This window comes from Equus caballus, chromosome 20 (genome assembly GCF_041296265.1).
Source record: "Equus caballus isolate H_3958 breed thoroughbred chromosome 20, TB-T2T, whole genome shotgun sequence".
NCBI classification, from domain to species: Eukaryota; Metazoa; Chordata; class Mammalia; order Perissodactyla; family Equidae; genus Equus; species Equus caballus.
The window spans coordinates 35,375,728-35,401,162 of NC_091703.1; the positions used below are offsets into that span (position 1 = coordinate 35,375,728).

A 25,435-nucleotide genomic window follows, 5' to 3' on the forward strand; every position below is an offset into this window, starting at 1 on the left:
CATTTCTTATTATATTTAAATTTTTCTCTTCATTAGGTGAAAAATATTGCCTCAAGCTCTTAATTTTCTATCCTTTACTATTTCTTTTTTCAGGCATTGGGCATATTATAATTTCTAAATTCATCATTAACTTAAGGGTACTAGAGAATGGGTAGGCAAAGGGGTTTGGAAAATGTGAATGTAAAACCCTTTACATCAGGGAAAATTTTCTAAAGACACTGGAATTAAGAAATAGATGAATAATAACTTACCAACAGGCATAGAAGTAACTGGCAGAACAACATAAAACAAAAATGTATTAGCAGAGTTTTTGGATCAAGAATGTAGTTTCCTTCCTTGCTCTTCCCAAAGCATTAACAATGAGATCTTTGGAAGACACCAAACCTCCCCCAGAAAGACATAAATAATGGAATGAGAGGGATTAGCATTTCTTTTGTGGTAAAGGAATAGTTCCAGTCTGATGCGACTGGCTTAAGTATATTTCAATGTAGTAGAAAGGCAGATTAGGCTAGTATGTATGTGCTTAGGTCATTCTTTTTCTTTCTCATCTAGTATGGAGGATTTAAATTCTGCCAATAACTTTTAATCAATTACAAATTTGAATGCTAATTGCAGTTATTCTCTTTCCTCTCCCCACACCTAACATATATTCCTGAGTTTTCCTCTATTCCTTGTTGGTATCTCCATATTTGTTATATTCCATCCTATGTATCTTTCCTTTTTGCAGCATGGAAAGTTTTATTTGTTATTAAAAGCTATTTGATTTTTTTTTAGAAAAAAATATATTTCTTTTATACATAGTCTGTTAGTCAAATGTTTATTTTTTCCATCAAGTACTTAATAACCCAGCAGGTTGCTGAGTAAGAGGGAGAGGAAATATTTATAAATAGAAGCATTAAATGGAATTGGTCAGAATTAGAAAAAAATTTTCTCCTCATTTTGGGATCCTAATTTGTACCAGATTTATGAAAAGAAAAGGAACTTACTGATAGGTACTGCTACATGTGCTAAAATCCAAACAAAAATTATTAGTATGGGTTGACACTAATGACAGAATAGACATTGCTAATAGAAGTCTTACTCATACTGTTTCAGATAGGAACTTTTGGAATGAAAAGGAAGAGCAAGCCCCAAGTTTTTTTATGTTACTTTAGTCACTCTTTTCCAGGAACATAGTCGTTATTTTCCTTTTATCATCCAATTTCTCTTGGAAATTGAAATACCATAGAACTGGAAAAGCCTCATTTCCTTTAAATTTTGCTTCCATTTTCATTCTACTCCCTTTTCTCATTGCTTACTCTTTCATGAGTTTTCCCACTTTTCTCTGTCATGTCTACCTTATATTTAGCTGAAAATATATTCTTTTGTTGAAAAGTCATTAGAGCCAATCCCAAGAGATTTTAATCTCACTCAATTATTTCTATCAATTTTGTTTTCCAAATATTATTCAGTAATCCAAGAGAGAACACAAGAAGTTGGTCAATGTGTATGCAAAGATCAGTGAACAGGAGCAGTTCCAGCACAGTCAGAAATGAGGATAGACTTCGCTTATCCTGACTCCCTCCTCAGGTAATAGTATATGATCTCCATTCTGTCATTAACATGAGTCTTTTTAAGTATGTAAAGTGTTGTTTGTTTTTAGTAGGACATTTTAACTTACTAGGAAAAAATCAATCATGTTTATTTTTTCCACCAATCTTTGTGGTCTATGCTTTTGTATAAAATCATAAATATTCTAGCAGGATTCTGATGGAAGGGTGTGAAAAAAATAAATGTCAGTCTTTCTGTTGGAAGGAAAACAGCCATGTTTAGGCAAAAGTCCACAGCGAGCAAATAGAAATATCAAACAGAAAGGGAATTTCTTAGAATTTCAAGATTCCTTAAAGTGGATACAGAGAATTTGGCTTTCGTTGATTCTGTTTTCAGTGAGTGAAGACAGAAATATACTCTTAAGTACTACTAAAACATATTTTTCAGATGCAAGAGCTCCATTTCTAGAAGTGGGAGAAAACTACCTTTTCTTCCTCTTCTCAACTTCTCTGGATGAGAAACATTCCAGGAATGTTTAAGTTCATATGTAAACTCTGGGAGGGCAGTATCTTCTATTTTGGTTGCTGCTGTATTCCCTGTGCCTGGCACATGGTAGGCCCTCAATAAATATGTATTTTTTGAAGGAGTAAGATATCAATTAATTTAACTTTGCCAGTTCATTTTTTTGTCATCTCCTAATTTTTTTTTCTACCAAAGCATTTATAAACTCTAATACTAAAAATATTAACAGCTAGCATTTTTTTTCCCCATAAATGACAACTTACAAAAAATGTTCAGAAGCATTATTTCTAATTCCAGGTCACCTGTAGCCAGCTCATTATTTGATTTGCCATCTTTGGGTTTTTTACTTTCTAAAATATTCATTAGTAACTTTAGAGGAAGTTATTCAATATGAAAACAAAAGAGATTGCAACTTGAATGTCAAGATTTTACATGTTCAGAAAAGGATATAATCAGTACAGGAACCAACCCCAGAATTGATGAATAAATATAGGACTTACTTGGCTCTTCTTGTCTTACTGTGAAAAAGAAATCAAATAAATAAATGAGTGAGAAGTTTATGGATGAAGAACAAAATTACTTCTTAAACTCTATGCTGGAAGCTTTAGAAACAGGACTTTGAGACATTACCAAACTCTAGTTAGAATCAGTTAAATTTAGTGGGAGAATAAATATCTTCAGATTATTCTGCTCAAGTCCCTCTTAATTTGGGTGCCTTCTTGGAAAGAAAGGATAAGAGTGGGATCATTGGGAGAGGCTATTTCTTCCTTCTGATTTCTCTCTGCTAATTCAAACGGGTAAGATTTTGATGCCACTTGTGCTTTATTGTCTTCTTCTTCTCTTTCCCATCACTACTTTGGAATGATTGTACTGATTTATCCTGATCATTACTATGATTCCTGTTTGCTAATTACTGTTCTTTAGGTTAATTTTAGAAAGGTTTCTCTTTTCCCTCATTAACATAAATATCTTAGGGCTAGGCGACCACATTTCACACCATTTGACTCGGGTGGAAGCATTGCTTGACTTTAGAGTCTGGTAAACAGACCTGGATTTTGAATCCCAGCCTCTGCTGCTGTTAATTGTGGGATCATGGGCAATAGTGTCACTGTTTCCTTCTCTTTAAAATAGGAATAACAATACTTATCTGATATAATGTATATGCATATATAAAGCCCTGAGTACAGTGCCTGGCACATTGTAAGTACTTAATAAATATTATTTATTAGTATAGTACCACGTTAAGTACTAATTAATTTCAATTATAGCCTCCAAATGGACATTAATAGTTAAAATTGGAGCAAGCTACTGAAAATAGGAATAGGGAGACAAGAAGCTAGAAGGAGAGGAATGCTAAAAAATTAATAAACCATAGAGTCAGAAATATGAATCTTAAGTCTTAGTACATTTACACTAAAAACAGGGCACAAAAGGGCCTCTAGATACTATAAGAAACTAATGATAACAATAGAATTGATGAAAACATGGGACTTACTCTTAGATTTCTCAGGTCTTGCTTTAATAAAAAAGACAAACAAATTAGTGTGCTTGTCTGATGAAACAGACACATGTTTGCATTGATGTCATTTCCAGTATGAGCCTCACACACTGAATAGTAGTGAAAAGAAGATTAAGCAGAGACCACTTTGTCCTGGGAATGTTATGGAAGGAAGGGTCCACAGCTAGTGATGGAGCTCACACTTCCCTTTCCCGTCTATCTGATTGTATGAAATCAGGAAATGTGTAACGTCCCACCTATTTCAGTTGAGCTACTTTTCTGGTCCTCCTTTGTCACTTTTTTCTCCCAATCTCCACCCACATTCTTGACCTCTGCAGTCCTCACCATTGCTCCTCACTTGATTTACCTGGGTTGTCACTCGCTTCTCTGAGAGCAAGTTCTCTTCATCAATCCCCATGCTTCGCATGCTCTCTACAAGAGCAGGCACTTAACAAATGTTTTCTGAATCAGTGAAGAAATTCTCCCTACTGCGGCCAACATCAGAATACTCCTTTCCCTCTGTTCTCCTCACGCACCCATTAGTCAGGAAGATTTTGTCCTTGCAAGTGAAATAGGTATCTGGCATGTGAAGACCGGCAGTGTTCCCTGCCACACAATGCATGAGGGTGAACAAAAGAGAATGCTGGAGGAGGGATGATCATATGGCATTTTGTGCCTAAGCCCTGGCAGGATTTTAGCTGTAAGATTTTGAAAACTTGGTGAGGCTACGAATAATAATTTCAAATTTATAAGGAGTTTTCTATTTGCAAGTAGTGAAATAATTAGTACACTTTTGGGCTAGCTTGTTCTTTTGTTCTAGGAAATCACTGGAAAGGGGCCAGGTATGAAAAAGCAAAGCAGAGAAAAGCAAAGATTTGAAAAGGAGATATTTGATACACGATGACTGAGTAACCAAACCATTCCATTAAGTATGAGAAAACCTACATAGAAGAAAACTACTGTTTTCTAAGTAGAAATTTGGGTTGCACTAATGTTGAAAACGTTCTTTGAGTGTGTAAACATGTCTCTGGTTCTGTGTATATGTGTTCTTATTCACAGATGACTAAGCAGAAATTTTATTGAAATATGAAACTGAACTCAAGCTGTGTTATTTTGGGGCTCAGGTAACAAGTATCACTGTGGAGAAGGAACTCCTCATTCCTCATGGAACCCAGTACTGTAAAGCACTTTGAGAATCAGTGGCTTTTTTAGCATTAGAAGGCAGCACTCTTGACGAAGAAGGGCATTAGCTATGAAAGTAAGTGGGGCTCCTTCAAATAGCCTCATGGACAGTGGATAAAATAAACCAGAGAAGTTCTGATAGAGTAGTGGGTGAGGCTGTGTAGTCACTCCCTTAGAGTTCCCAGAGCTTAAAGGGACAGGATGCATTGCAAGAAGGGCTGGATCTTTTGCAGGTGGACACACTCGTGGTCCACAGCCAAATTTCCCATGACAGTGTGCCTCCTTAGGGCTTCACAGTATATTTATTTTATTTCATATCTTTTCATTTTGCAATATTTTAAAAAACACTTGAATAATAATATCTCAAGAATCAATAGTCATACTACCTATAATGTAATATTTATCGTATTTGTTCCCAATTTTTCTTCTAAGAAAAAAATATTACAGAGATGGCCAGAATCTCTTTGAATCACTGGTCCCAGGTTCATTTCCTTCCCTCTTCTCTTTGGAGGCAACCACTATGATGAGTTGAGTGTACCCAATAACTTTTAAAGTACTTTCTTATATTTGTGGATCCTTAAGCAATACGGTGGGCTTACATAGTTTTTGGCTTTAATTTGCATATATTATCTTTTACTGTCATTCTATATCTGCAAATGTCATTTTGCATCTGGCTTGTTTCATTCAACACTATAGTTGGGATCTTTCTTTGTTTATACACACAGACACACATAGGTAATTCATTTTAAACTGCTGTGTAGTATTCTGTCCTATGGGTATACATTTTATTAATTTATTCCTGATTTTTTATTATTGAAAATGTCACAACAAACATTTTTGTACATGTCTTCTTATGTACATATGTAAGACTTTTCTTTGGTGTTTATACTCGGAAGTAGAATTCGTAGGGTATGCACATATCTAGTTTAGATACTGACAAATTGCTTTTCAGACAATGAAGAGAAGGAGTTCTCACTTTATCACACATGCCAATAAAAACCTGAATCTTGTCAGGCTTTAAAATTTTGGCCAATATATTTTGAGAAAAGTAGTATCTCATTTTTACATTGCATTTTTTGATCATTACAGAGATTTAGCAAATTTTCTTATGTTTATTAGACATTCAGTTTCCCTATTTTGTAAACTGTTTATTCTTATCATTAAATCATTTAATTTCTTTTCTTTTTCTTACTGATTGGGGATTTTATATATATATTCTTAATGCTGCTAACATTGATAGCTATGCATACCACAAACATTTTCTCTCAGTCTGACTTCCTCTTGTCTTTTAACTTTGTGCATATTATGTTTGGTCGATATGAAGTTTTGAATTTTTCTTGGTCAACATTTATGTTTGGTGTTTTCTGGAGATATATATATATATATATATATATATTTAAAAACCTCACTCTTTATCTAAGAACACAAGTTTATTCTGCATATTTTCTTCTAATAGTGATAGAGTTCATTAGAGTTCATGTTTAGGTCATTAATTGGACTGGACTTTTTTTAAGGAAATGAGTGAGGTAGAACATTTTTTTTTTTTTACATAAGGATACTCAATTGACCCAAGACCATTTATTGAATTTCCCATCTGTTATGAGATCAACTTTGTCATATAAGAAGGATCTGTCTCTGGGAAATTGATTTTGTCCCGCTGATTTTTTTCCCACCTCCATTGAGATATTAATGACATATAACATATGTAAGTTTAAAGTATGCAACTTGATGATCTGATACATGTATGTATCATGAAATGATTACTGCAATAAGTTAGTCAACATCTCCAACTCCTCACATAATTACCATTTTTGTGTGTGTGTATGCTGATAACATTTAAGAATTATTCTCAACTATTTTCAAGTACTGTGTTAAGGGGCATATTTAAACTTTTTTCTGCCACCTAAATTTTTAAAATTTCTTTTTTATTTGCTTTCATTTTTTTCTCTTTTCTTGTGTTCTTTTGGATTAATAAAGTTTTCTTTGTCCTTTTTATTTTTCCCAATGGGTTCAGAAGGTGTGTGTTGTATTTCTATTATATTAACAGTTGTCTTATTTTTTATTATATGTTTATTTGCTATTATTTGCTTGGTTTTATCTCAAAATGTAAACTCTTTGAGTGCAGGAACTTTGTCTTTTTTCACTGCCATATTCTCAATGCCTAGGTTAATGCCTGGCCTGGAACGGGCACCAAATATACGTTTGCTAAGCGCATTAATATCTTTGAAGATTTTAACTTTCTTGTTTTAGTGCTCTTCACATTGCTATAGCTATATTTCTCTCAGTTGGAATTCTACAATTTGTTGGGGCTTGTGAAGTGCTGAATTTCCTCATACATTTCATATTTTTTGGTAGTCTCTTATTCCTTGGGAGTTACCATTGTGGATATTTTATCTTGTGAATACTGTTTTGTGGATCCCTTACTGTGGGGAGTTTCGTGGTTGCTATTGCCCTAGCTACCTGAGATCCATCACTGAAGTGGATCTCAACGTTTTTGGCTTTGGATTCCCACACTGCATGGATAACATACTTCCAGCAGGGCTTTGTGCCCTGGGCAGATTTAGGTCTGGATCCATGCAGGTGACTTTGTTTTCATGGCTGGGGCAAATGGGTGAGGATGTTTTGGCTCTTCTCCTTGGACAGGCAGTGTATTTTCTGCTCCCAGCTTAACTCGGGGAGGCCCAATTCCACTTCTCACCATGCTGTGTCCTGAGGCTTTGGCTGCCATCTCGTAGTAGGTGTTGAAACTCGAGCTCTATTTCTGAGGTGAAGCTGCTACCTCTTTTTCTCCTCTTCCCTCACCTTTCCTGCCAAGAACTTAACTTTAGCTTCTTCTCACAATGCATTTCTATTCAGTTGCTGCCCCTTGGAAATCATCCCCCTCCACAGTTTTTATGCTTAAGCTTGGATATGTATTTTTAATTAAAAGTTAAATTAGCAACCAAGATCAAGCCAGACAAAAAGAAGGTGGCATATTCCCTAGTTCCTTTGGCATACATTTTGTCCTCCTCCCAATCCCTTGGGTCTTGGATTTTCACATCTTTTTCCTGCCCATCCTCTCTGATGCCTCTACTGAAAAGGGCACTATTCATTCAATTTAGATTCTGGATTATAATTTCTAGCTGCAAAACCAATAATCCTTTCCGCTGACCTCAAGTGGCCCTTGGTCCCCGTTTCCAGTTATAAGGCCTGTGCGCAAACATGGATAACTGACGTATCCAGCCTCATCCTTGGGGTCTACATCATTGACTCTGTAGACTCAGTGTTTTCATCTGTGCAGTGAGAATATTTAGCTAATGAGCCTCCTTGCTCAGGATTCAGAAAGGATGTGTAGATGGGAACTTCAGAGGGACACTAGCTCATTCTGTGTTAACGGTTTCAATTCTCCCTCCTCAAATACCAATCCTTGTGTCCTAATAGTATTGAAATTATTAAAAGGTTATTATTATAAAAAGTATATTCAGAATGTGTTTAGATGGAACTTTTGCGGGCAGATAAGCATGTTTTCAATCTGTCTGAGTGATCCAGATGTCTGTCATGTTTAAAAATTGAGAAATTTTACCTAAAATCTGGATTAAGTGAGATGCTTTGGCAACTCTAGATCTGCATTCTTGCCTGAGAAATTGGCTGGAACTGAGCAGCAGCCACCCTCTTTAGACTGTACATGACCTCCCATTCTCCACAGTTCCTAGGGGTATACCCAACCTTATTTATGTAAGCTGTCTGGGCTCTGTAGGCATCTGAATTTTTTTACCTTGATAGGAATTTTGGGTTTTAATAGTAATGTGATTTAATTTCAATCTGAGGAACCCAAGGGATATTGGGGTTGCATAAAAGTCATTTGTAACATAGGTATGAGAACCAGATTTGAATTAGGGAAAACTGGGACGTAGTGTGAAAGGTGGCTTCATGAATTCTATATTAAATATCACCATTGTTGGTGCTTCATCTGGCTTAAATATTGAGTTGCTGTTGGTGTCTGTTACCTGGGAAAATGAGTTAAGAACTGAAATAATGGGAAATCCTACAGTTATAAATCAAAAAGTTTGTCTTGCAGTCCTAACCTAGAAGCTTTTGGGTAATGTGGAAATAAACAAATATAGAAACACGAGTCTCAAGCTTTTGTGCCCTTAGAAATACCTTAGCTCAGAAAAAGTCTCACATATACAGGCTGAGAAGTAAAGAACTTACTTGAGGTTCTCTGTGAAATCACTAAAAAATAAGCAAAAAGAAATCCATGTGATTTTTCTTAAATAGAAAAAACAGTATTATCTAATATATTCTGCTGGTGTCTGTGATGGGAAGACTTAGGTGGGCATAAGAAGAAAGCATCCCAAACAACTCTATAGAGTAGTTGCAATGTAAACTTAGATGTAAGATTAAGCAGTGAAGATGTGATGATGAAGTCAAAGGCACGGTTTCCTTAAAGACCCTCTTCATTTATTGGACCTGAACAACTTTGGGTATAGTCCCAGCTAAAGACCACTGGATCTTTCTGTTTCCTTTGGATAGCACTGTAATCTTTGAGGGAGCCCTCAAGCTCTCTCTCCATTTAAACATCATTTTAGACTTCTTGTCTGTCTCTCAAAAATTTTGCCTACCTCTGTTATTTCATAATATTCTTCAGTTTTTGTGGACAAATGCTAGCTTAGTCCTTCTTTTAATCAGTATTTTCTTAAACTATTTGTAATGTAGGGAAAGCTGAGTAATAAGGAAGCAAGAGAGCAATGAGAAATTCAGATCACTTTAACAGAACAAAGTCCTTCAGACTTTGAAGACCAAAGAGAACCAAAGTAGAGAAACAGATGTCATACTTACTCATGGGTGCCAGAGGCAGACCTAAAAAAACACCAGATTAGATATCAGTGGATATTTGTTTGAAAGGAACAAGATTCTTTCTAAGAAGGCATATTCGTGTAGGAGAGAAGCCTGGTAGCTTCATAGAGCCACATAGCTCTTTATTCAAATTATGGTTATATGATTATGCATTCTTGGGCAAGTATGTGGTCTCAGTTTCCTAGCCCTTACAAAGAGATCAATGGAATTACTTTGAGGATTAAATGGGATAATGTAATTAAAGCAGTTATATAGTTCTTATCACAGAGGAGGTGCAAAGTAAATATATGTTTAAAATCAAGTAAATGTAAGTTTATTTCATAGGGAGAGAAGCTGCATGAGCTGAAGGCAAAGGAAACTGAGAGCTGTGAGTCTCAAATTGCTGCATAAGAGTTAGAAAAGAGCAGAGCAGTGACAGGTCCATAGGTCTTGTAGAGAACAACAATAACAACAACAGGAAACAGTAGAGAAAGACTGAACTTACCTCTAGGCGTTGAAGGTGGACCAGCTGAAAGACAAACAGAGAAGTATCTTTACAACCCTTTTCTCTCTCACTATTTTTTTTCTTTTTTATTTAGAGAGTTCCCTCTTGGTAGGTCATTATAACGATAAGGGAAATGTTCCTTTGGTCTTTGTTTACTTTTAATATAAATCACGACAATTTGAACAATTAGTGATTTCCAAGAAATCATTAATAACAATAGAATTTTGACCATGGGAAGGTAAATGCTTAAGGAAGTATGTAGCCTGTGCCCAGAAATCCCAGCACTGCCAGGGAAAGGAGAGGTTACAGGACCCCACAGTGAAGGAAACGTGGGAAGCTTTACTGAAAGCATGTGGAATTGATCCAGCTGGAAAGCAGAACAGAGAAAATTGCTCTCTCTTTTTCCTCTCTTCCAGGTTCATTTTTTTTCAATTTGTGAAGTTCCTTGTAACATATCATTTTTAATTGCTGGAAAACTTTCCCCTCTGTATTTTATTTTTTATGTAAGTCAGCGGAGTTTGATTTTTTCCATAAAATTATTGAAAACCTTGGAGAATTATTGTTAAAGTGAAAGCAAGATGTCAAGGAAATAGGAACTTAAAGTCCCTAAGATCTCTATAGGTCAGGGAAATTTTCCTCAGGTATCTTGGAATTCAAAGGTGAAAAAACAGACCTGGTAGGGCAGGAGGTACAAATGAAAAACTGTTTTAGAAATTTCTTATCCCCTTTTTTCTCTCCCATCATTTTTTTCTTTTCTGTAGACAGTCTGTTATTGGTGGTCTTTATAACTAAGCAAAACTTTTTTTCTCCCTTCTTCATCTTTAGTTAAATCAGTAGTGTTAGAACTTTCCAGTACATCATTAATAACCCAGATGGGTTTTGATAATGAAATAGCAGAGACCAAGATGTACCTCAAGCCCTTTGCATCCCAGTATGGCCAGATAAAGACTCTTGGACCCCACTAGAAATCAGTCGAGCCCCGTGGCAGTGAATCAAATAAACACACAGACTTAGTGATTGTGTGAAGAGTTGATCCCATTGAAAAACAAGCAGAGAGATTTCTTATTTCTCCCTTCCTGTTTACTCTCCTATTCATTTTTTCCTTTTGGCAAATTTCCTAGTGATATAACTGCTTGAAAAGTTTTTCTGGTTAGAGGCATTTGAATTTTCCAGAAAATTTATAATCAACTGGTGGAATTCTGGATAACGGAGAAGCAAAAGGCTAAGAAAATTCAAGTTCCTGTACTGGAACTCTAGTTCCAATAGACATCGCTGGACTTTGAAAATGCACAGCAGAGAAACAAACACTTGCTAACTGCTTGTATAGATGACCCAAGTGGAAAACAAAAATATTATCTATATATTTTTCTCCCACTCATTTTGTTCCCTTCTGTATGGAAAGACCCTAATTGGCAATCTTTAAAACCATGGAGAAAGTTTTTCTGTGCTCTTTAATTTTTAAATGACTCGGTGAACATTCTAGAAACTTATTAATAACCCAGTGGAATTTTGAGTAATGGAAAAATAACAGTTCAAGGAAATAGGAGCTTTAGCTATTGCAATCTCAATGTGGATGGATAAATTTTGATTCAAGAAGATCTGTTAGACACTGCTGGAGACGATTGAGTTTCATCATGAAGGGAGACAGTCAAACTTACAAGAGGAGTATCCTGTAGCTGAAAAACAAAGAGAGAAATCAGTGCGGAAGTCTGGTGAAAGAGGGCCTAGTTTTCCTGCTACTCTTCCGTGAGAGATTATCAGAAATGGCAATGGAGGGAGCATGAAACCATTGTAGATATTGTAGTGCACTGTGCTGGGGAATACAACCGCCATCATGCCTTGGGGGATTCTGCCTCCTGCTTAGTCTGGGAGGCTGCAGGAAAGGGAGATGATTTCTCTCTTCCCTTTTGGCAGTGACTGGTAGCTGCTTAAAATCCTACAGGGGGCTGGTAGTGTAAACTGTGTTGCCTTCACCTTTCTTCTCCCTATTTCTGCCATCATGTGCAAGCTTTCATTCATTAATACAAATATCCTCCCTCCCTTGTTGGCAAGTCACAATAAACTTCAGATAGTTTCCTCTGATTTTTACATTTTGGGTTATTAAGTGGGGTTTGTATTCCCCTCAATTCATTTACTCCTTGGGGGCAGCTAGATAGTAGAATAAGAAGCAGACAGAGAAACATGAATTTCTATACCTACAAGACAGAAACAAAGGATTTGAGATCATGTAGGAAGCCGAAGGCAACTAATAACGTAACAGGCATGGAACTTACTGGTCATTTCTGAAGTTTCAGCTGGTGGAAAAGTGGAGGGAAAAAAAGGAGAAATCAGCGTGTGTAGAACCAAGAGAACTCAGTTCTCTCATGGTGGGCTTAAAAAGGGTAACTTCAGAGAAGATGCAGGGAGCTCTAAAACCTGCCTGTTAGCTCAGTGCAGTGTCTGGGCTTAAGCACCTACCCTTGTGCTTCGCATCCTCAGGCTTGTTTCTGCTGGTCTGGGGCAGGAGAGGGGCCATAAGGTGAGGCTTCATCCAACCTTTCCATTCCTTTCAGGGATGGTAAATGCTTGAAACACTTCTATAGGTTCATAATATCTTAAACTTGGACTTCTGTGTACTTTAGTCTTTCTCATTTTCACTAATCTTTCCTACCTGACCTTTCAATTGATTTCAAAAGTTTTCTTCCCACTCTTCTTTACTAGTCTCATTTGGAGCCTTGTTATTGTTAATTTAAAAAAATTAATCAGTGCATTTTGCACACTTTCCAAATCACTGGTAATTTTGGGGAAAGCTAGGAAGGAATAAATGTAGCAATATAATTTTCATTTATCCATTATTATATTTTTAAAACCTTTACACATAGGAAAGAGGGAGGTAAGCAGGGAAGAAAAGAAGGGAAAGGGAATCCAAGTACCCATATAGATTGTCTGGCATATGGTGGCTATTAGGGCATTTTGGGCCAGATGAGACCCTTCCTTTAGCCACAGTGAGATCCTCTGAGGTAAGCTGGCTTACATATTTTCCCTTATAAGAATTAGGAGAACTTCCAAGGCTGTAAGTCTTGGTGATAATCAAGATTGCTGAGAAAGGCCACCCTGATTTAGAGGAGTAGTCGATAAAATAATGGCTCATATTCATCCACAATAAGAAGGGTATTTAGAACCAGCATTTAGGGCAGGCAACATCCAGTTTTAGTGGTCATAGTATGATTGTGTGGGAGATTGCCTGCCCTCTTCACATTTTGAGATCCTTTTCCCAAGACATTTTGTAGGACTGTAAACTCCACACCACCAGAGACCAAATACATCTTCTCTTTCTTATTCATGAATTTATCCCCAGTGCTCAGCTCAGTTTCTGATACATAGTAGGAATTCAGCTAGTTGAAGGAATGTTTGAGTACACCTGACTTGCCTTCTGATAATTTCCTCCTGTTTGGCTTAAACTTTGGAACGCTATCACTTAATTTCCAGATTCAGAATTTCCTGTGACCTACAGTTGGTTTTGACACTAGCTTTGCCCTACCTAGTCACAGTATGAGCTCTCCCTTCACTCTCTCCCCCTTACGGTTTGTAGTTGCCTGATGCTTCTGCCAATTCCTGTAATTGCAGCCCAACTACTGTCATATCCTGTTCCCTGAAGCTCTGTGTGTGTGTGTGCGTGTGTGTGTGTATGTGTGTGTGTGTTTGTGTTGAGGGGTGTTTGGGGCAAGGGGGCAGGAGAGGACATGAGGAAAGAGAATGGCCTTGAGAGTTGAGAGAGAAGACTGAGGAACTCCGGGTAGACTGGATCCTGAGTAGTATGCCTTGGTAGACTTCCCCCAGGAAACTGGGAAGAAGATTGTTGAGACCTCAGTCTATTTAAATTTGATTTATTTTCTCTCTTTTACATTTAGTTTTTAAATTTGCCTTCCTTTTTTCATTTTCTATATGTTAGTTCCATTATCTTTGAGCAGACCCTTTATAAACTACAAAGCACTTCAGAACTGGAAAACTGCTTTTATTCTTTCTTTGTTACTTTAGAAAGTCCAATATTGTTATAGAAGCCATCAGGACCATATCTGGGGGAATTTTCTTATTCTTTTTCTTTAAAAAAAATAATCCTGGAGAATTCTCAGCAAGTGGAAACTGGGAAGCATGAAAAGATGTCTAAAACCATTGTTCTTATGGCAATAGATACATTTAGGACAGGGAATAGGCTCTCTAGACACTGTAGAAGATCAAAGAATACCAGGGGAAAGAACCAGATAAGGGACTTACCACTGGGTCCAGTATATTGTACTAAAAATAAAAACAAACATAAATTATTGTGGTTGTTGAACATGAAAAACACATGTACCATTGATGATTTCCAAAGGAGACCAGTGAAAATGGTTTCCCAGGAATTACTAAATTCCAGTTTTCAGGATTAAATACTTTTTATTGCACTGCTGCTGGACAGTATAAATTCTCCATAAGAATCAGATCTTCCTCTAGGAGACTTGTAACCCTGTTTTAGTTGGAAGGATAACCACTTTATTCTTGCCTCTCACTATAGGTGCTTGAGGTGAAATTTTAAATGTGTTCCTTTCTCTCCATCTTCCTCTGTCTTTTCTTCCCTCATCTCACTTTTGTTTCACTCTCTCAGCTATCTTTGTTTTGTCTTCTTCCTCGTTTCTTATATCCTTCCCCAGATTCTCTCTGTTGCATCTTTACTTTGGGATGTTCTTCTAATGATTATTGACAAACCACTATAGTCACTGTAAGAAAAATGTTATACTATTTATTATGAATTTGAGTATATAAGAGTTGAGATATATATATATATATATACAGGCAACTTACCAATAGGTCCTGGAGTTTGCACTAAAAATAAATCCAAATTGGCATATTAGTATGGGTGTTCAGATGAAGAACAAATTTTTCTTTAATTTTATTTTAGGGGTGGGGCTTTGCGAGGTAGAGTAGAGGAGAGGAAGTGATATCAGTAGTGAGATCATTAGGGAGAACTAATCCAGCTATGTTAACTACAGAGGAAAAGAGATATTTAGCTTATATTGCAATATTTCAGCCTCAGGTGAGGGTTTCTCTAGGATCCTTGTCAACCTAGGAGACATTAGGGGAAGTTTAAATTTTATACTTACCTTTCTTCTCAGTAACAATGGAAGATACCGCTTTTTCACGGGACCACCCTTGTACTAAAATCTTTATTTCTGACCAACTATTATGTTCCAGAGGTAGGCATTAGGGTAGGAGATAAAGATCCAGTCTTCTCACAGCTTCCAGCTTATTGGGGAAGACAGAGCTGCAACTGCTGCTTTGATTAGCTTTAGTGCCCATGGGCAGAGGTCAACAAAACCTTCAGTTTTTAACAAGAACTTAGCCTTCACTTGTTTTTTTTAGCTCTGATCCTCTGGTGACCTGATAAAGATTGTAGACCTGCTATGTTACTTGGCAACACTGCTTTTACATAAGAATGATCCTTGGTTGGTAAACTGCATCTGAACCGGGAGAACTATAAATACCTGTTAGAAAGCCATGGGCTTGGCTTCCCTGAGTGTAGTGACCATGTTTATAGTTTCGGCATGTTCCTTCTGAGATCCCTGCAGGTTATATACAGGGAGTTCTTACAGCAAATTTTGGTTCTTGGGGCTCCTAAGCCGGGGCAGCTCCCATCCTCAGCCAATGGGAGGCTGAAGAGAATAGTTCCTGGGTGGCTCTGTGGACACCTGCAGAGACCACTGCCAGGACTACTCCCACAGAAGAGGGCTGGCTAATACTGCCCTGCTGGCAAGCTGTGTTTCCTGCTTTAAGCCCTACTAAGTAGACTGATGCCAGGTGAGGGCTATGATAATCATGTGAGTCTGCATGGTTAATTGAATCTGAAAAGACCACCCCTCCTCTCAGTCAGCATTGTGGTATCTTTCTCCTCCACAGCCCCTGACTGCATGGCACTCATGATGGGAAATATCCCAGTTCTGACCCATAAGCCCTAAACCTTTAACTTTGAATTTTTTTTTCTGTGTAAAAAAGCTAGAAGGTGCCTTACCAGTTCTGTATATCCTGGGCTATGAGCCATAGACAAGCTAGAAATTTAGGTGTCTTACAAAAGTAATTTAATATTTGCTTTGACTGTATCTATGAAAAAGTGCCCTTGATCCTGAAGTAGAACTCCTAGGACACCTGCTCTCTTGGTATAAGCCACTAAATCCTTGGACAGATGACCATTTCAAATTTTATTTAGTTTTTTCAGTTTTCCTATATTTCTTCCCCTTTTCCCACTCTTAATTTGTGACTCCTTGAACCCTTCCTTTTCTTCTCTTTATCAGCTTTAGTTACATTCATTTATTCTTCTTTCTTCTCTAATCTGCCATTTCACTTACTCTTTCTCCTTCCAATTTTCTTCCTACTTTTGTTCTCTTTTTATTTTCCTCTGTTTTTCTCTCCTTAACTTATATCTTCCTTCTCTCTCTTTTACTCTTTGTATTGCATTTTCTCTTACTTCCTCTCCCCAAAGGCCTTTTTTCCCTCTGACTTATAGCATTAGAATCTCATTTTATTCGTTGCTAATAACCCATTATAAGAACCAAAATGTTAGCAGAAAGAACTCAACTAAGAGTCAGCAAAACTTCAGTCCTAACTTCATTATTAACTAATAAAACCCTCCTTATTTTTCTGAGAAATGACTCCTGAGCCTCAGTTTCTTCATCTCTAAAGATGAGTATAGTACCTGCTTTACCCACTACCATTGGAATTTTGTGTAGATCCAACAAAATAATGCATGTGAAAATTAGAAAAACTGTAAGACATTATAGGAATCACTCAAAGAATGTGACTAGGTATAAATTCATTCTGTCAGATGAATATAGGGGAACATCAACTCATATTTCTATAGTTTATAATTTAAAAAATTCTTAATTTTTGTTAGGAATACTATAACCCAATGTGTGAGCTGTAACTACTTGCTCTTAGTTTATGAAGATGTAATTACGGACAGTTGTATCTTGGAACCTAGCCGTTATTTATGTTATTTCCGTGGAAAAACGCAATAGGGCAAGTTGCTAAAAGTTGGCTAAAATGGAACATAACTGTCCTAGAGAGAATTTTCCAGAGCAATTAGAAATGAAAATAAACTTAAAATTTGGATTATTTTACCCAATGAAGATAATCTAATAATGAAAGATTATTTGCACAGAAACCAAGAAGTTTAGGTTCTGTGCTTTAAATCTTTATTATATATTGGTTCTAAAGAGCTAGATTATATATATAAGTGGGAACAGCTCAGAAAGGACCATCCTTGGGTGGAGGAGGGGGGGCATTTTTTTCACTTTATATTTCAGCTTCATAGTTAATATTTTTTTATTGCAAAACCTTGGTGAACCCAACTTCTGGGAATTCTGGATGGGATAATGAGGCAGTGGAAACACTTGATCCATGAGTCTGTGGGCACAAATCATTGAAATAAAACTAGATTGATGTTGTAAGCATTGTAAAGGACCATAAGGCATTATAATTGAGACTCAGCTGACTTACCAATGGTTTTCTGAGAAAGCTCTAAAAAAGAAAGAAAGAAAGAAATGAGAAAAGAAGTAAAAGAAATCAGTAGGTGCTTTCAGACTCTGGAGACCATAGTTCTCATTTATATGCTTTTCCCAGTAAGAATCTGTACCACTAAACTTGGAGTCAGCTACAATTGACTTTCTTGCTGGGATGTTAAAACAATCTACTACATATAAGGGCCTGCTCATCTAATGGATCCACCAAGAGGGTAAGTAGCAAAAGTACTAAGTAGAGGTCACTCCTTTGATCCATTTAAACCCCTGTAGAGGATTTGAAAAATCCTTCCCACTTAAACTTTCTTTTCTTTCTTTCTCTCATTATTTCACTTCTTTCCACTTACTGTTTTCAGAAGCCCTTTGTGTGATGTTGATAAGCCATTGGTAACCTACAAGAGTTTGTCTTCCACTGTGTAGTTTGTGTTTATCAGTAGAATGTACATTCACAGGATCATTAATGACTTACTGAAATGCTCGGTAGAAGAAAACCAAAAGGCCAAGAAAATGTGGACCCTAAACTCCTGAAATCCCAACATAGAATCCAGGGAAATTGAAATGCTCCACAGTAGAAAATCAGCAAACTTACTGATAGGTCCAGTAGCTCCAGCTGAGAAACAGATTGAGAGAGAGAGAGAGATCAGTATACTTCACCACTGTGACGAGAATACTCATCATTGCTCAACATTCACTCTAGGGGAGTATCATAAATGGGAACCCTAAGAAGATCAAGCGTTCCCTGTATAGCAGTCCTATGGTAGGCTCCTTGTTGCACAATATAGGGGACTTACAGGAATGGAGGCCTCCCCTTATTTTCAGTGATGATTGAAAACCTTTAGAGAATTGGGAAAGACTCAATCCATACTAATTTGTAATGTCTCTATTTTTTTTCTTACATTTTTCTTTTGTTTTTCTGATTCCCTTGGGATTTATTGTTTATTAGAAAAGTGAACCTTCCCTCGCTGACAGGGCATTATGACTGCTACTAAAAGGGCCCTTTCTTTTCTATTTTCTTATCTTAGCCCACGGAATTTGCAGTCTCTATACCTCATGCAGAACTTCTTTGGAAACTGTGTAATAGGAATGCTAGGGGTGTCAAGATGTGTGGCCTCAAGAAAACAGGGGAGCTCAGGCCTCAAGACCTTGTAGGTCAGATATCAAGGGAACCAGAGTAGAGAAACAAACTTAATACTTACGAATAGGTGCTGTGAATTGCACTGAAATACAAAGAGGAGGGAAATCAGTGTGGTTTGATATTAACAGAATTCTCATACCACCAATATTATGTCTAAAGAAACCGTGAAGCAACTCAACCAGAGGTAGAACTACTACTGCAGGTCTGTAGGTAATTTTAGCATGGAAGCCCCTCACCCTCCCACCAGATCAAGTCATTCAGCATTCATCTTAAATGAGAAATCCACAGCACAGGGGAACATATAGAACTTGGGCTGAAGCTTGTGGGGTCTTCTCCTTTGCTGCCACCCCTCCTCTCTTTCCCTCCTTTTCCTGTCTACCCCTTAGCTGTCTCAGAGCATTGAAACTCTTTAGGGGTAGGTGAGATGTTCGTTCCTTTATCTTTTTTCATCACCACCTCTTCCTTTGTCTTTATCATGCTTATTCTTTTTGCCTTCTCCTGTTCTTCTTATAGCTCTTCCCCAGTTCAGGAAAAGCCCACAAATAATTGTTTTGATTATTTTTATCATAATTCAGAGAATTTTTTTCTGGTCATTATTTTAAATATGAGTTATTTGGCTTCCCCTTGTCTTATACTCAGTGAACAATTCAGGGCATTTTTTTTTCTAATGGCTTGGGCATCAGGAGATGTCAGGAGATTCAAATGCAATAAAGAAGCATGAGTGGGAAAGCCTACAGGTATAGAAATGGAAACAGATAGGGTGAGGAGAGGGTTCCAGATACCACGGAAGACCAAAGAGTTTCAGAATTAGGGAACAGAAAAGGAACTCACTTATGGGTCCAATAGCTCCAGCTAAAATATGGGAAAAACAAGACAGAACTAATTAGAGTGCTTCTTTGGCATAGGAAAATACACTTTGCATTGAAATTATTTCTGGGAAAACATCAGAAATGTAGACACCAGGAGCAAAATTTCCACTTCAATGGAGGAGCAAATAAAGTTTATACTTCATTCCTTACCTTGGGGGACCCTAGTAACTAGCTGAGATCTGACAGCTGGAGCTGTGGGGATGCAGTGGTCAGGGTTCCTTCCCTGATGAGTATCTTATTTGTATCTCAGTAGATTATACAGGCCGTTGCCCTTCTCCCACCTGGGCTAATTTGAGCCTGTTTAGCTAGTCTGTAGCCTTACCTTTGAAGGAGGCAGTGCAAATTTCTGTCTCCTGTGGGTGGCCTTGGCTTCCTTATTCAACTGAGTAACTTGGTCTGCAATATCTTAGTATAAGAGAGAACAGAAACTGCTAGATAGACTCAAGACATTCACAGGTACAGTCAGTGGATAAAGGAATTGAGGCACTAGAGCCACATACTTGGCAATAACAGCCTTCTCCTTCTTTACAAACACACACACACACATCACACACCCCTCTATACCTCTTAAGCTACATGAGCTTTTGCAACACCTCCCCAGCATTTACTCTTGAAGTTTGACTTTTGATTGTTTTCGTCAAGTTTCATGTGTATAAATGCTCCAGAAGGAGTAGATACAGGGTATGATTTTCTATGAGCCCTAACCCTCAAATCATTCTTCTTCCTGTTTTCTTCAGGGTTGACCCTACCCCAGGAGCTCAAGCTCTGAACATCCTCAGGACTGATGGCTAGAAATGTGTTAAGAAATGAATTAAACCTCGGTGAGTTTAATCTTTCTTGTCATTGGCTTTAAGGCTACTCTTCATGTAGAGAATCTGCAGGGATGGAGGAGCTGGATAAACTTAGATCAAGCACATTCAATCTTTTTTCTCCCCAAGTGCAGAGGATTGAAATCCTGCAGGGCAATGCTTCTGAACTTTAAAGTGCACATCAACCACCTGGAAATCTTGCTAAAATGCAGATTCTGATTTATAAGCTCTGGGGATTTGCATTAGGCTGAGATTCCGCATTTCTACCAAACTCCAAGGTGATGCTGACGCAGGTCCTTGGACCCACTTTAAACAGCAAGCACATAAAGGACTGGTAAAATCTCAGAGCCTTTATATGTCACTGTTTCCACTTACCATTTTTTTCTTTTCTAAATCAGCTGCCTCTTATTCATCCCCCACTCCTTATTCCCTCCCTTCTGCTGGAGATATTTGTTGTAATGTCATTTAAAATGCTAAGTGGACACTTCTTCCAGACTTATTCTTTGTTCATAGCAGGACATATATATTCCACACAACCATCAGTGATAGACTGGGGACCCTCAGTCAGTGAGCTGGGACTCACTTCCCTCTTCCTCTGAATGTTACTGGAATTTTTAGCAAGATACCTTCCCACTTTTCTCTCTAACACTCTTGTTCTTAACATTTTTCCCTTTGCCGTTGAATCTCAAGATTTTGAGAAAATTTAAGTGATAGTACTTCCTCACAGAGGCACCCAGCTTATTAAGATAAGAATAGGGAATAAAGAAGGAGAAAAGAACTGACAGTTACTGAAGGAGGAAATAGAAACATCCAGGAATGGGAATGTCTTATATATTCTAACAGTGTAGTAAAGCAAAGCACATGACAATTAAAGCACAGACAAAGAACTTACTTATGGGTCCTGCAGTGCCAGCTAAAATACAAACACAAACAAGCAAGTTTAGAGAGAGCATGACTGAAGGATGTACATTTCATGGAGTTTCAGGTCAAGCATATTACATATTAGGTTTACTTGGAAGATAGTGAGAAAGTCAGTCTGTATTTTCTCCTTTTTCTCCTAGGAGACTGATAAGATAAAACATTGTGATTATTTTTCTTGTTCTCAATTTTTACTATGTTTTTACTGCCAAATCCTTCTAAAAGTTTGTTAGTTTTTGGTAAACAACTTCATCCAGCTCCAAGATTTTTCTTTCATGTTTTAATTAATTAATTAATTATTTTCTTATTAGCAGAGTTTCCACTTTGCTAAATAAGAAAATCATCAGTTACTTAGGGGGATCCTAAAATCAGCCTCAAACTCCTTACCCTGGTAAAGGAAAAGGAGAACAGCAAAATAGTGAGTAGTTGTTCTCCTTTCCTCCATCTTTGCGTGCCTCCTCATCCCCCCTCAGCTCCCCAGTAGTAGGCACTTTGTAGAAGAGCAGAAAGAACTGAGTTGAGAAACAGGAGACACATACATAAAGGTTCTGGAGTTACTTTGAAGCCTTTTGTATCACCTGTAATGGAAATTGACAAGAACTGTGAGAAACGTTTGTTGTTGAAGCCAACAAAAAAATCAAAAGAAAGAAAAAAAAAGAAAATTGACAAATATAATCTCGCTTAGATTTAGACTTTTAGAGAGCATGGAATATAGGCAATCCCATTCCCTCCACGCCAGGAGCAAGATACAAATAGTCTTGAGGTTAAAGACCCAAGACTAGAGGAGAGTCTCAGCTTGCTACTCTCTGGCTCTATGACTGGGTTAAGTCACTAAACTTCTTGAATGTTAATTTTCTAATCTTTAACATGGAAATTCTATCTCCTGTTTAACTTATACTGCAGGGCTGCAGTGAAAAGTCAGAAATAATAATGGATAGCAAAGCTGAAAAGTTCTATTAGAAATGTTATGGAAAGAAATATTCAGTGACTGTAGAGGAATGCAGCGCTTCTGCAAAGTAGTAAGTTTTGATTACATTTAAGGTATTCTGCTTTATTTTACTTTTCTTCTACCTTCTCTATCGTTTCCTCTCCTTATTGTCATCTGGAAAATTCTGAAGGCTGGTGACAGGGCATTATCATGGGCATCTCATTGTGTTTTTTTGGCTTGTTAATCTGTGTGATTTTACTTTAAAAATAACGAACTTTTTGTATTCCCTAGTTATCTTAGTACCTCAGTTACGCTTTAGTTAGTACCTTAGTTTGATTCAAGTTCCAATGAGATAGTCAGCAGCCTCTAATTGTTGCTTCTACCTTGAGAAGTAATCAATCTTATTTTAAGATGTCAAAAGCCTTTTTACTGAGATAAGTTTATTTATGAAATGATTTAATTTTCCCAGAGAATTTCAAAGGTTTTGTGTGTGAAATTATGACTTGGACTTTTAGAACTGATTTTGGTCTTTCATTTTCCTGTTTTACAGATTTTTCACTGAAATTGTTCCTCCTCATTCCTTTCCAGCCCATTATTTCCTCTTCTACCTGTTCAACTCTTTATTTCTTATGTACTTTTATTCTCTTTCTTGAGGATTCTTTAAGTGCTGAAATATTTTTAAAAATTATATTTAGTGGGAAAGCTTTTTGTGAGATGAAAATTTTGCAATTTACTTCCCTTAAAATAATTAGATATAGTTTTAACTTGTATATTTATGATTCTGTTTTTGTTTGTTGTCTTTTGGGGGAAATAGCTTTTCACAGAAATGATAAGATATACTTCAGTACTTGGGAAAAGTTGTCAGTTTTTCTCTGTGATATAAATGAAAGTAACATACTACCATTCCCACTATCAAATAAAGATAATTTTAAAAAGATAGTTCCCGTATATTTAAGATTTTTAAGATTTAAGAATATTAACCTATGTTAGGAATAGCAAGTATATCTGAGTTTATGTGCTAATTCTGATCAATTAGTAGCAACTCATTGGAGATGAGAAAAATTTTAGGTTTCATGAGGACTGAGCAGAAAAGATAACTGTGGTCAATTACTGATGTCTGTCATAGGCAAAGACGTGAGCAGAGGTAGAACACCTCAGAGGTGGAAAATATCATATGTTTTCTATTCCTGACCTAAAGTAATGTAGAATAATGAGGACAAGGAAAGATTTTGAACTGAGAGTTTTGTGGCCTTGCCCAGCTGAAGACAAAAAGCAGGACAGTGAAAAGTATTCACTTACTAGCTTTCAGAGTGGAGAACATATAAAAAAAACTTAATTATAAGACTTGAGTATCCTGCCAAAATACTAAGTATTATATTTTTTTAGATTAAGGACACGGCTTCTGTGAATGTTCTTCCTACTGAAAATATCAGAATTAGTTCTCTTAGAGAGTATCAAATTTTCCATACTGGATAGAAATACTGCTTGTCTTTGTAGGGAACACAAACTCAGTTACCTTCAGGGGCTCAGCACTTCTCATGAATTGTGAATCTGTCAGTTATAGAGGATGGTGGGGACATTGGCCATTTGAGAAGTGCACACCCTATCTAGAAGCTCTCAAATTTAAAATTTAAGATAATGCTATGCTGAGGAGTGATGTCAGCATCATGGCAGAGTGAGTTGTTCCTTTTATCTCTCCCCTCTAAGTTTGTAATCAGTAGGACATCCATTGACCAACAAAGGACTCTCTGTACAGCACATCTGAATGCCTGAGAGATCTGTACAGCTATACATCTGAAGGTGGGTAGACTGGACCTCCTGGAGGCAGTGGAACCAGGGGAGCAGTGGCAGCAGCTCCCATGGCCAGAGGTTTCAGAATTTGCAGGCCACACTTGCAAACAGAGTCCTCAGCAACTGACATAATATCCAAGAGCAAAAGCCCCAGGAATCCAGGCAGCCTATACCCCCAGAGGCAGCAGGAATCCCGTTGAGCCCATGACCGGAGTCTCTGGGAAACATGACATACCTGTGACCCAACCCTGTCGCCCTCCCCTTGTAGTGGAGCCTCCAACACTGGCCCTTCTAGCAATGGAGGCTGCATCCAAGACATGGATACACCTGGCAGCAGCAGTGGCGCTCATGACCTGAGGTTTCAAAAAGTGCACCAGCACTGGAGACCAGGGGCTGCCGTAGGAGCAACACCACTTGTGGCTCAGCCCCTAACTCTCCCCCAGCAGTGGTGGATGGTGCCTGCAACCTCAGGCTTCAGGAAACACAGTGGCACTTGTGACCCAGTCACCTGCCTCAGTGGTGGCACCTCTGACACTGGGCCTTCCAGCAGTAGGGGTTGCATACAAGATCCCAATGACCCTGGCAGTAGTGGCAGTGCCCATGACCCGAGATTCCAGGAATTAGTCCAGTGCCTCAGACCAGAGGCTGCAGGAGCCACAACAGCACTTGCTGCTCAACTTCTCTCCCTCCCCCAGCAATGGTGGGTGGTGCCTGCAACCTGAGGCTTCAGGAACCACAGCAGTACCCATGACCCATCCCCCAGTGGCAACACCCCCAACACCAGCCCTACCAGCAGTAGAGGCTACATACAAGCCTCCACGCCCCTGTCAGTGGGGGCAACACTCAAGAACACAACACCCCTGGCAACAGTACTGCCAGCACCCCCAGATAACTTGGGAGCAGTAATGCACTCAGCTCATGCAGCAGCAGTACCTGAGCCCATGGAGAGCCTGCAGAGGACCAGGTAACAGTGACAGTGGGGCCCATGGCCCAAATCCTCCCCCAGCTGCAGAGGTTCTGGCAACTTTAGCCCCTCTACTCATAGCAGTGGCACCTGCAGACCCAACAAACCTAGATGTTGCAGAAGCGCTTCTGACCCTAGCTCCTGCCCCACTCTCCCCATCTTCCTACTGCAGTAGAGGAACACAAGACCAAGGCAACCCCAGAAGTGGAGGTGCTTGCAGCCTGGTGACCCCAGTAGCAACACCCACTACTGCAGTGACATTGTAAGCAGCAAGGCACCAGCAACCTCAGAGGCAGAAACAGCCTAAAGAGGGCACTGACAACACCTCTGGCAGATGCAGTGGAGGGTGGAAAGTGCTGGCTCTCAAATACAACCGGAAGCAGCTCAGAATCAAAGTAACCAAAGCCTTACTCAAATAAGAAAGGTGTTTGCTACCACAAATC

At 38.1% G+C, this 25,435-nt stretch overlaps 2 protein-coding genes across 9 annotated transcripts in view; one reads left to right on the forward strand and one right to left on the reverse strand.

Annotated features, from left to right (window-relative positions):
- The window catches only part of LOC106782300 (uncharacterized), a 246,797-nt gene that overhangs the window by 143,073 nt on the left and 78,289 nt on the right, over positions 1 to 25,435 (forward strand). For 3 of the 4 annotated variants that reach the window (XR_011430001.1, XR_011430003.1, XM_070245382.1), the window contains 3 exons: positions 1,452 to 1,569; positions 20,320 to 20,403; positions 22,213 to 22,328. Coding sequence is in view for 1 of the 4 variants with exons in the window: in XM_070245382.1 (XP_070101483.1) it covers positions 1,452 to 1,557 (106 nt within the window). In the remaining 3 variants the exon portion in view is untranslated. Of the gene's footprint in view, positions 1 to 1,451; positions 1,570 to 20,319; positions 20,404 to 22,212; positions 22,329 to 22,787; positions 23,175 to 25,435 lie in introns of those variants that run through there. The other variant, XR_011430002.1, reaches the window with a different exon arrangement.
- TSBP1 (testis expressed basic protein 1) overlaps positions 1 to 25,435 on the reverse strand; it is a 73,170-nt gene that overhangs the window by 20,231 nt on the left and 27,504 nt on the right. For 2 of the 5 annotated variants that reach the window (XM_070245377.1, XM_070245381.1), the window contains 17 exons: positions 21,849 to 21,887; positions 21,284 to 21,304; positions 19,545 to 19,565; positions 18,775 to 18,795; positions 18,168 to 18,188; positions 17,559 to 17,579; positions 14,871 to 14,891; positions 14,307 to 14,327; positions 12,326 to 12,346; positions 11,711 to 11,728; positions 10,053 to 10,076; positions 9,551 to 9,571; positions 8,924 to 8,944; positions 3,548 to 3,568; positions 2,553 to 2,570; positions 987 to 1,007; positions 252 to 269 (listed from right to left, as the gene is read on the reverse strand). In XM_070245377.1, coding sequence (XP_070101478.1) covers positions 252 to 269; positions 987 to 1,007; positions 2,553 to 2,570; positions 3,548 to 3,568; positions 8,924 to 8,944; positions 9,551 to 9,571; positions 10,053 to 10,076; positions 11,711 to 11,728; positions 12,326 to 12,346; positions 14,307 to 14,327; positions 14,871 to 14,891; positions 17,559 to 17,579; positions 18,168 to 18,188; positions 18,775 to 18,795; positions 19,545 to 19,565; positions 21,284 to 21,304; positions 21,849 to 21,887 — 369 coding nt within the window. The remainder of the gene's footprint in view (positions 1 to 251; positions 270 to 986; positions 1,008 to 2,552; positions 2,571 to 3,547; positions 3,569 to 8,923; positions 8,945 to 9,550; positions 9,572 to 10,052; positions 10,077 to 11,710; positions 11,729 to 12,325; positions 12,347 to 14,306; positions 14,328 to 14,870; positions 14,892 to 17,558; positions 17,580 to 18,167; positions 18,189 to 18,774; positions 18,796 to 19,544; positions 19,566 to 21,283; positions 21,305 to 21,848; positions 21,888 to 25,435) is intronic. The other 3 variants (XM_023624679.2, XM_023624682.2, XM_070245378.1) reach the window with 2 other exon arrangements.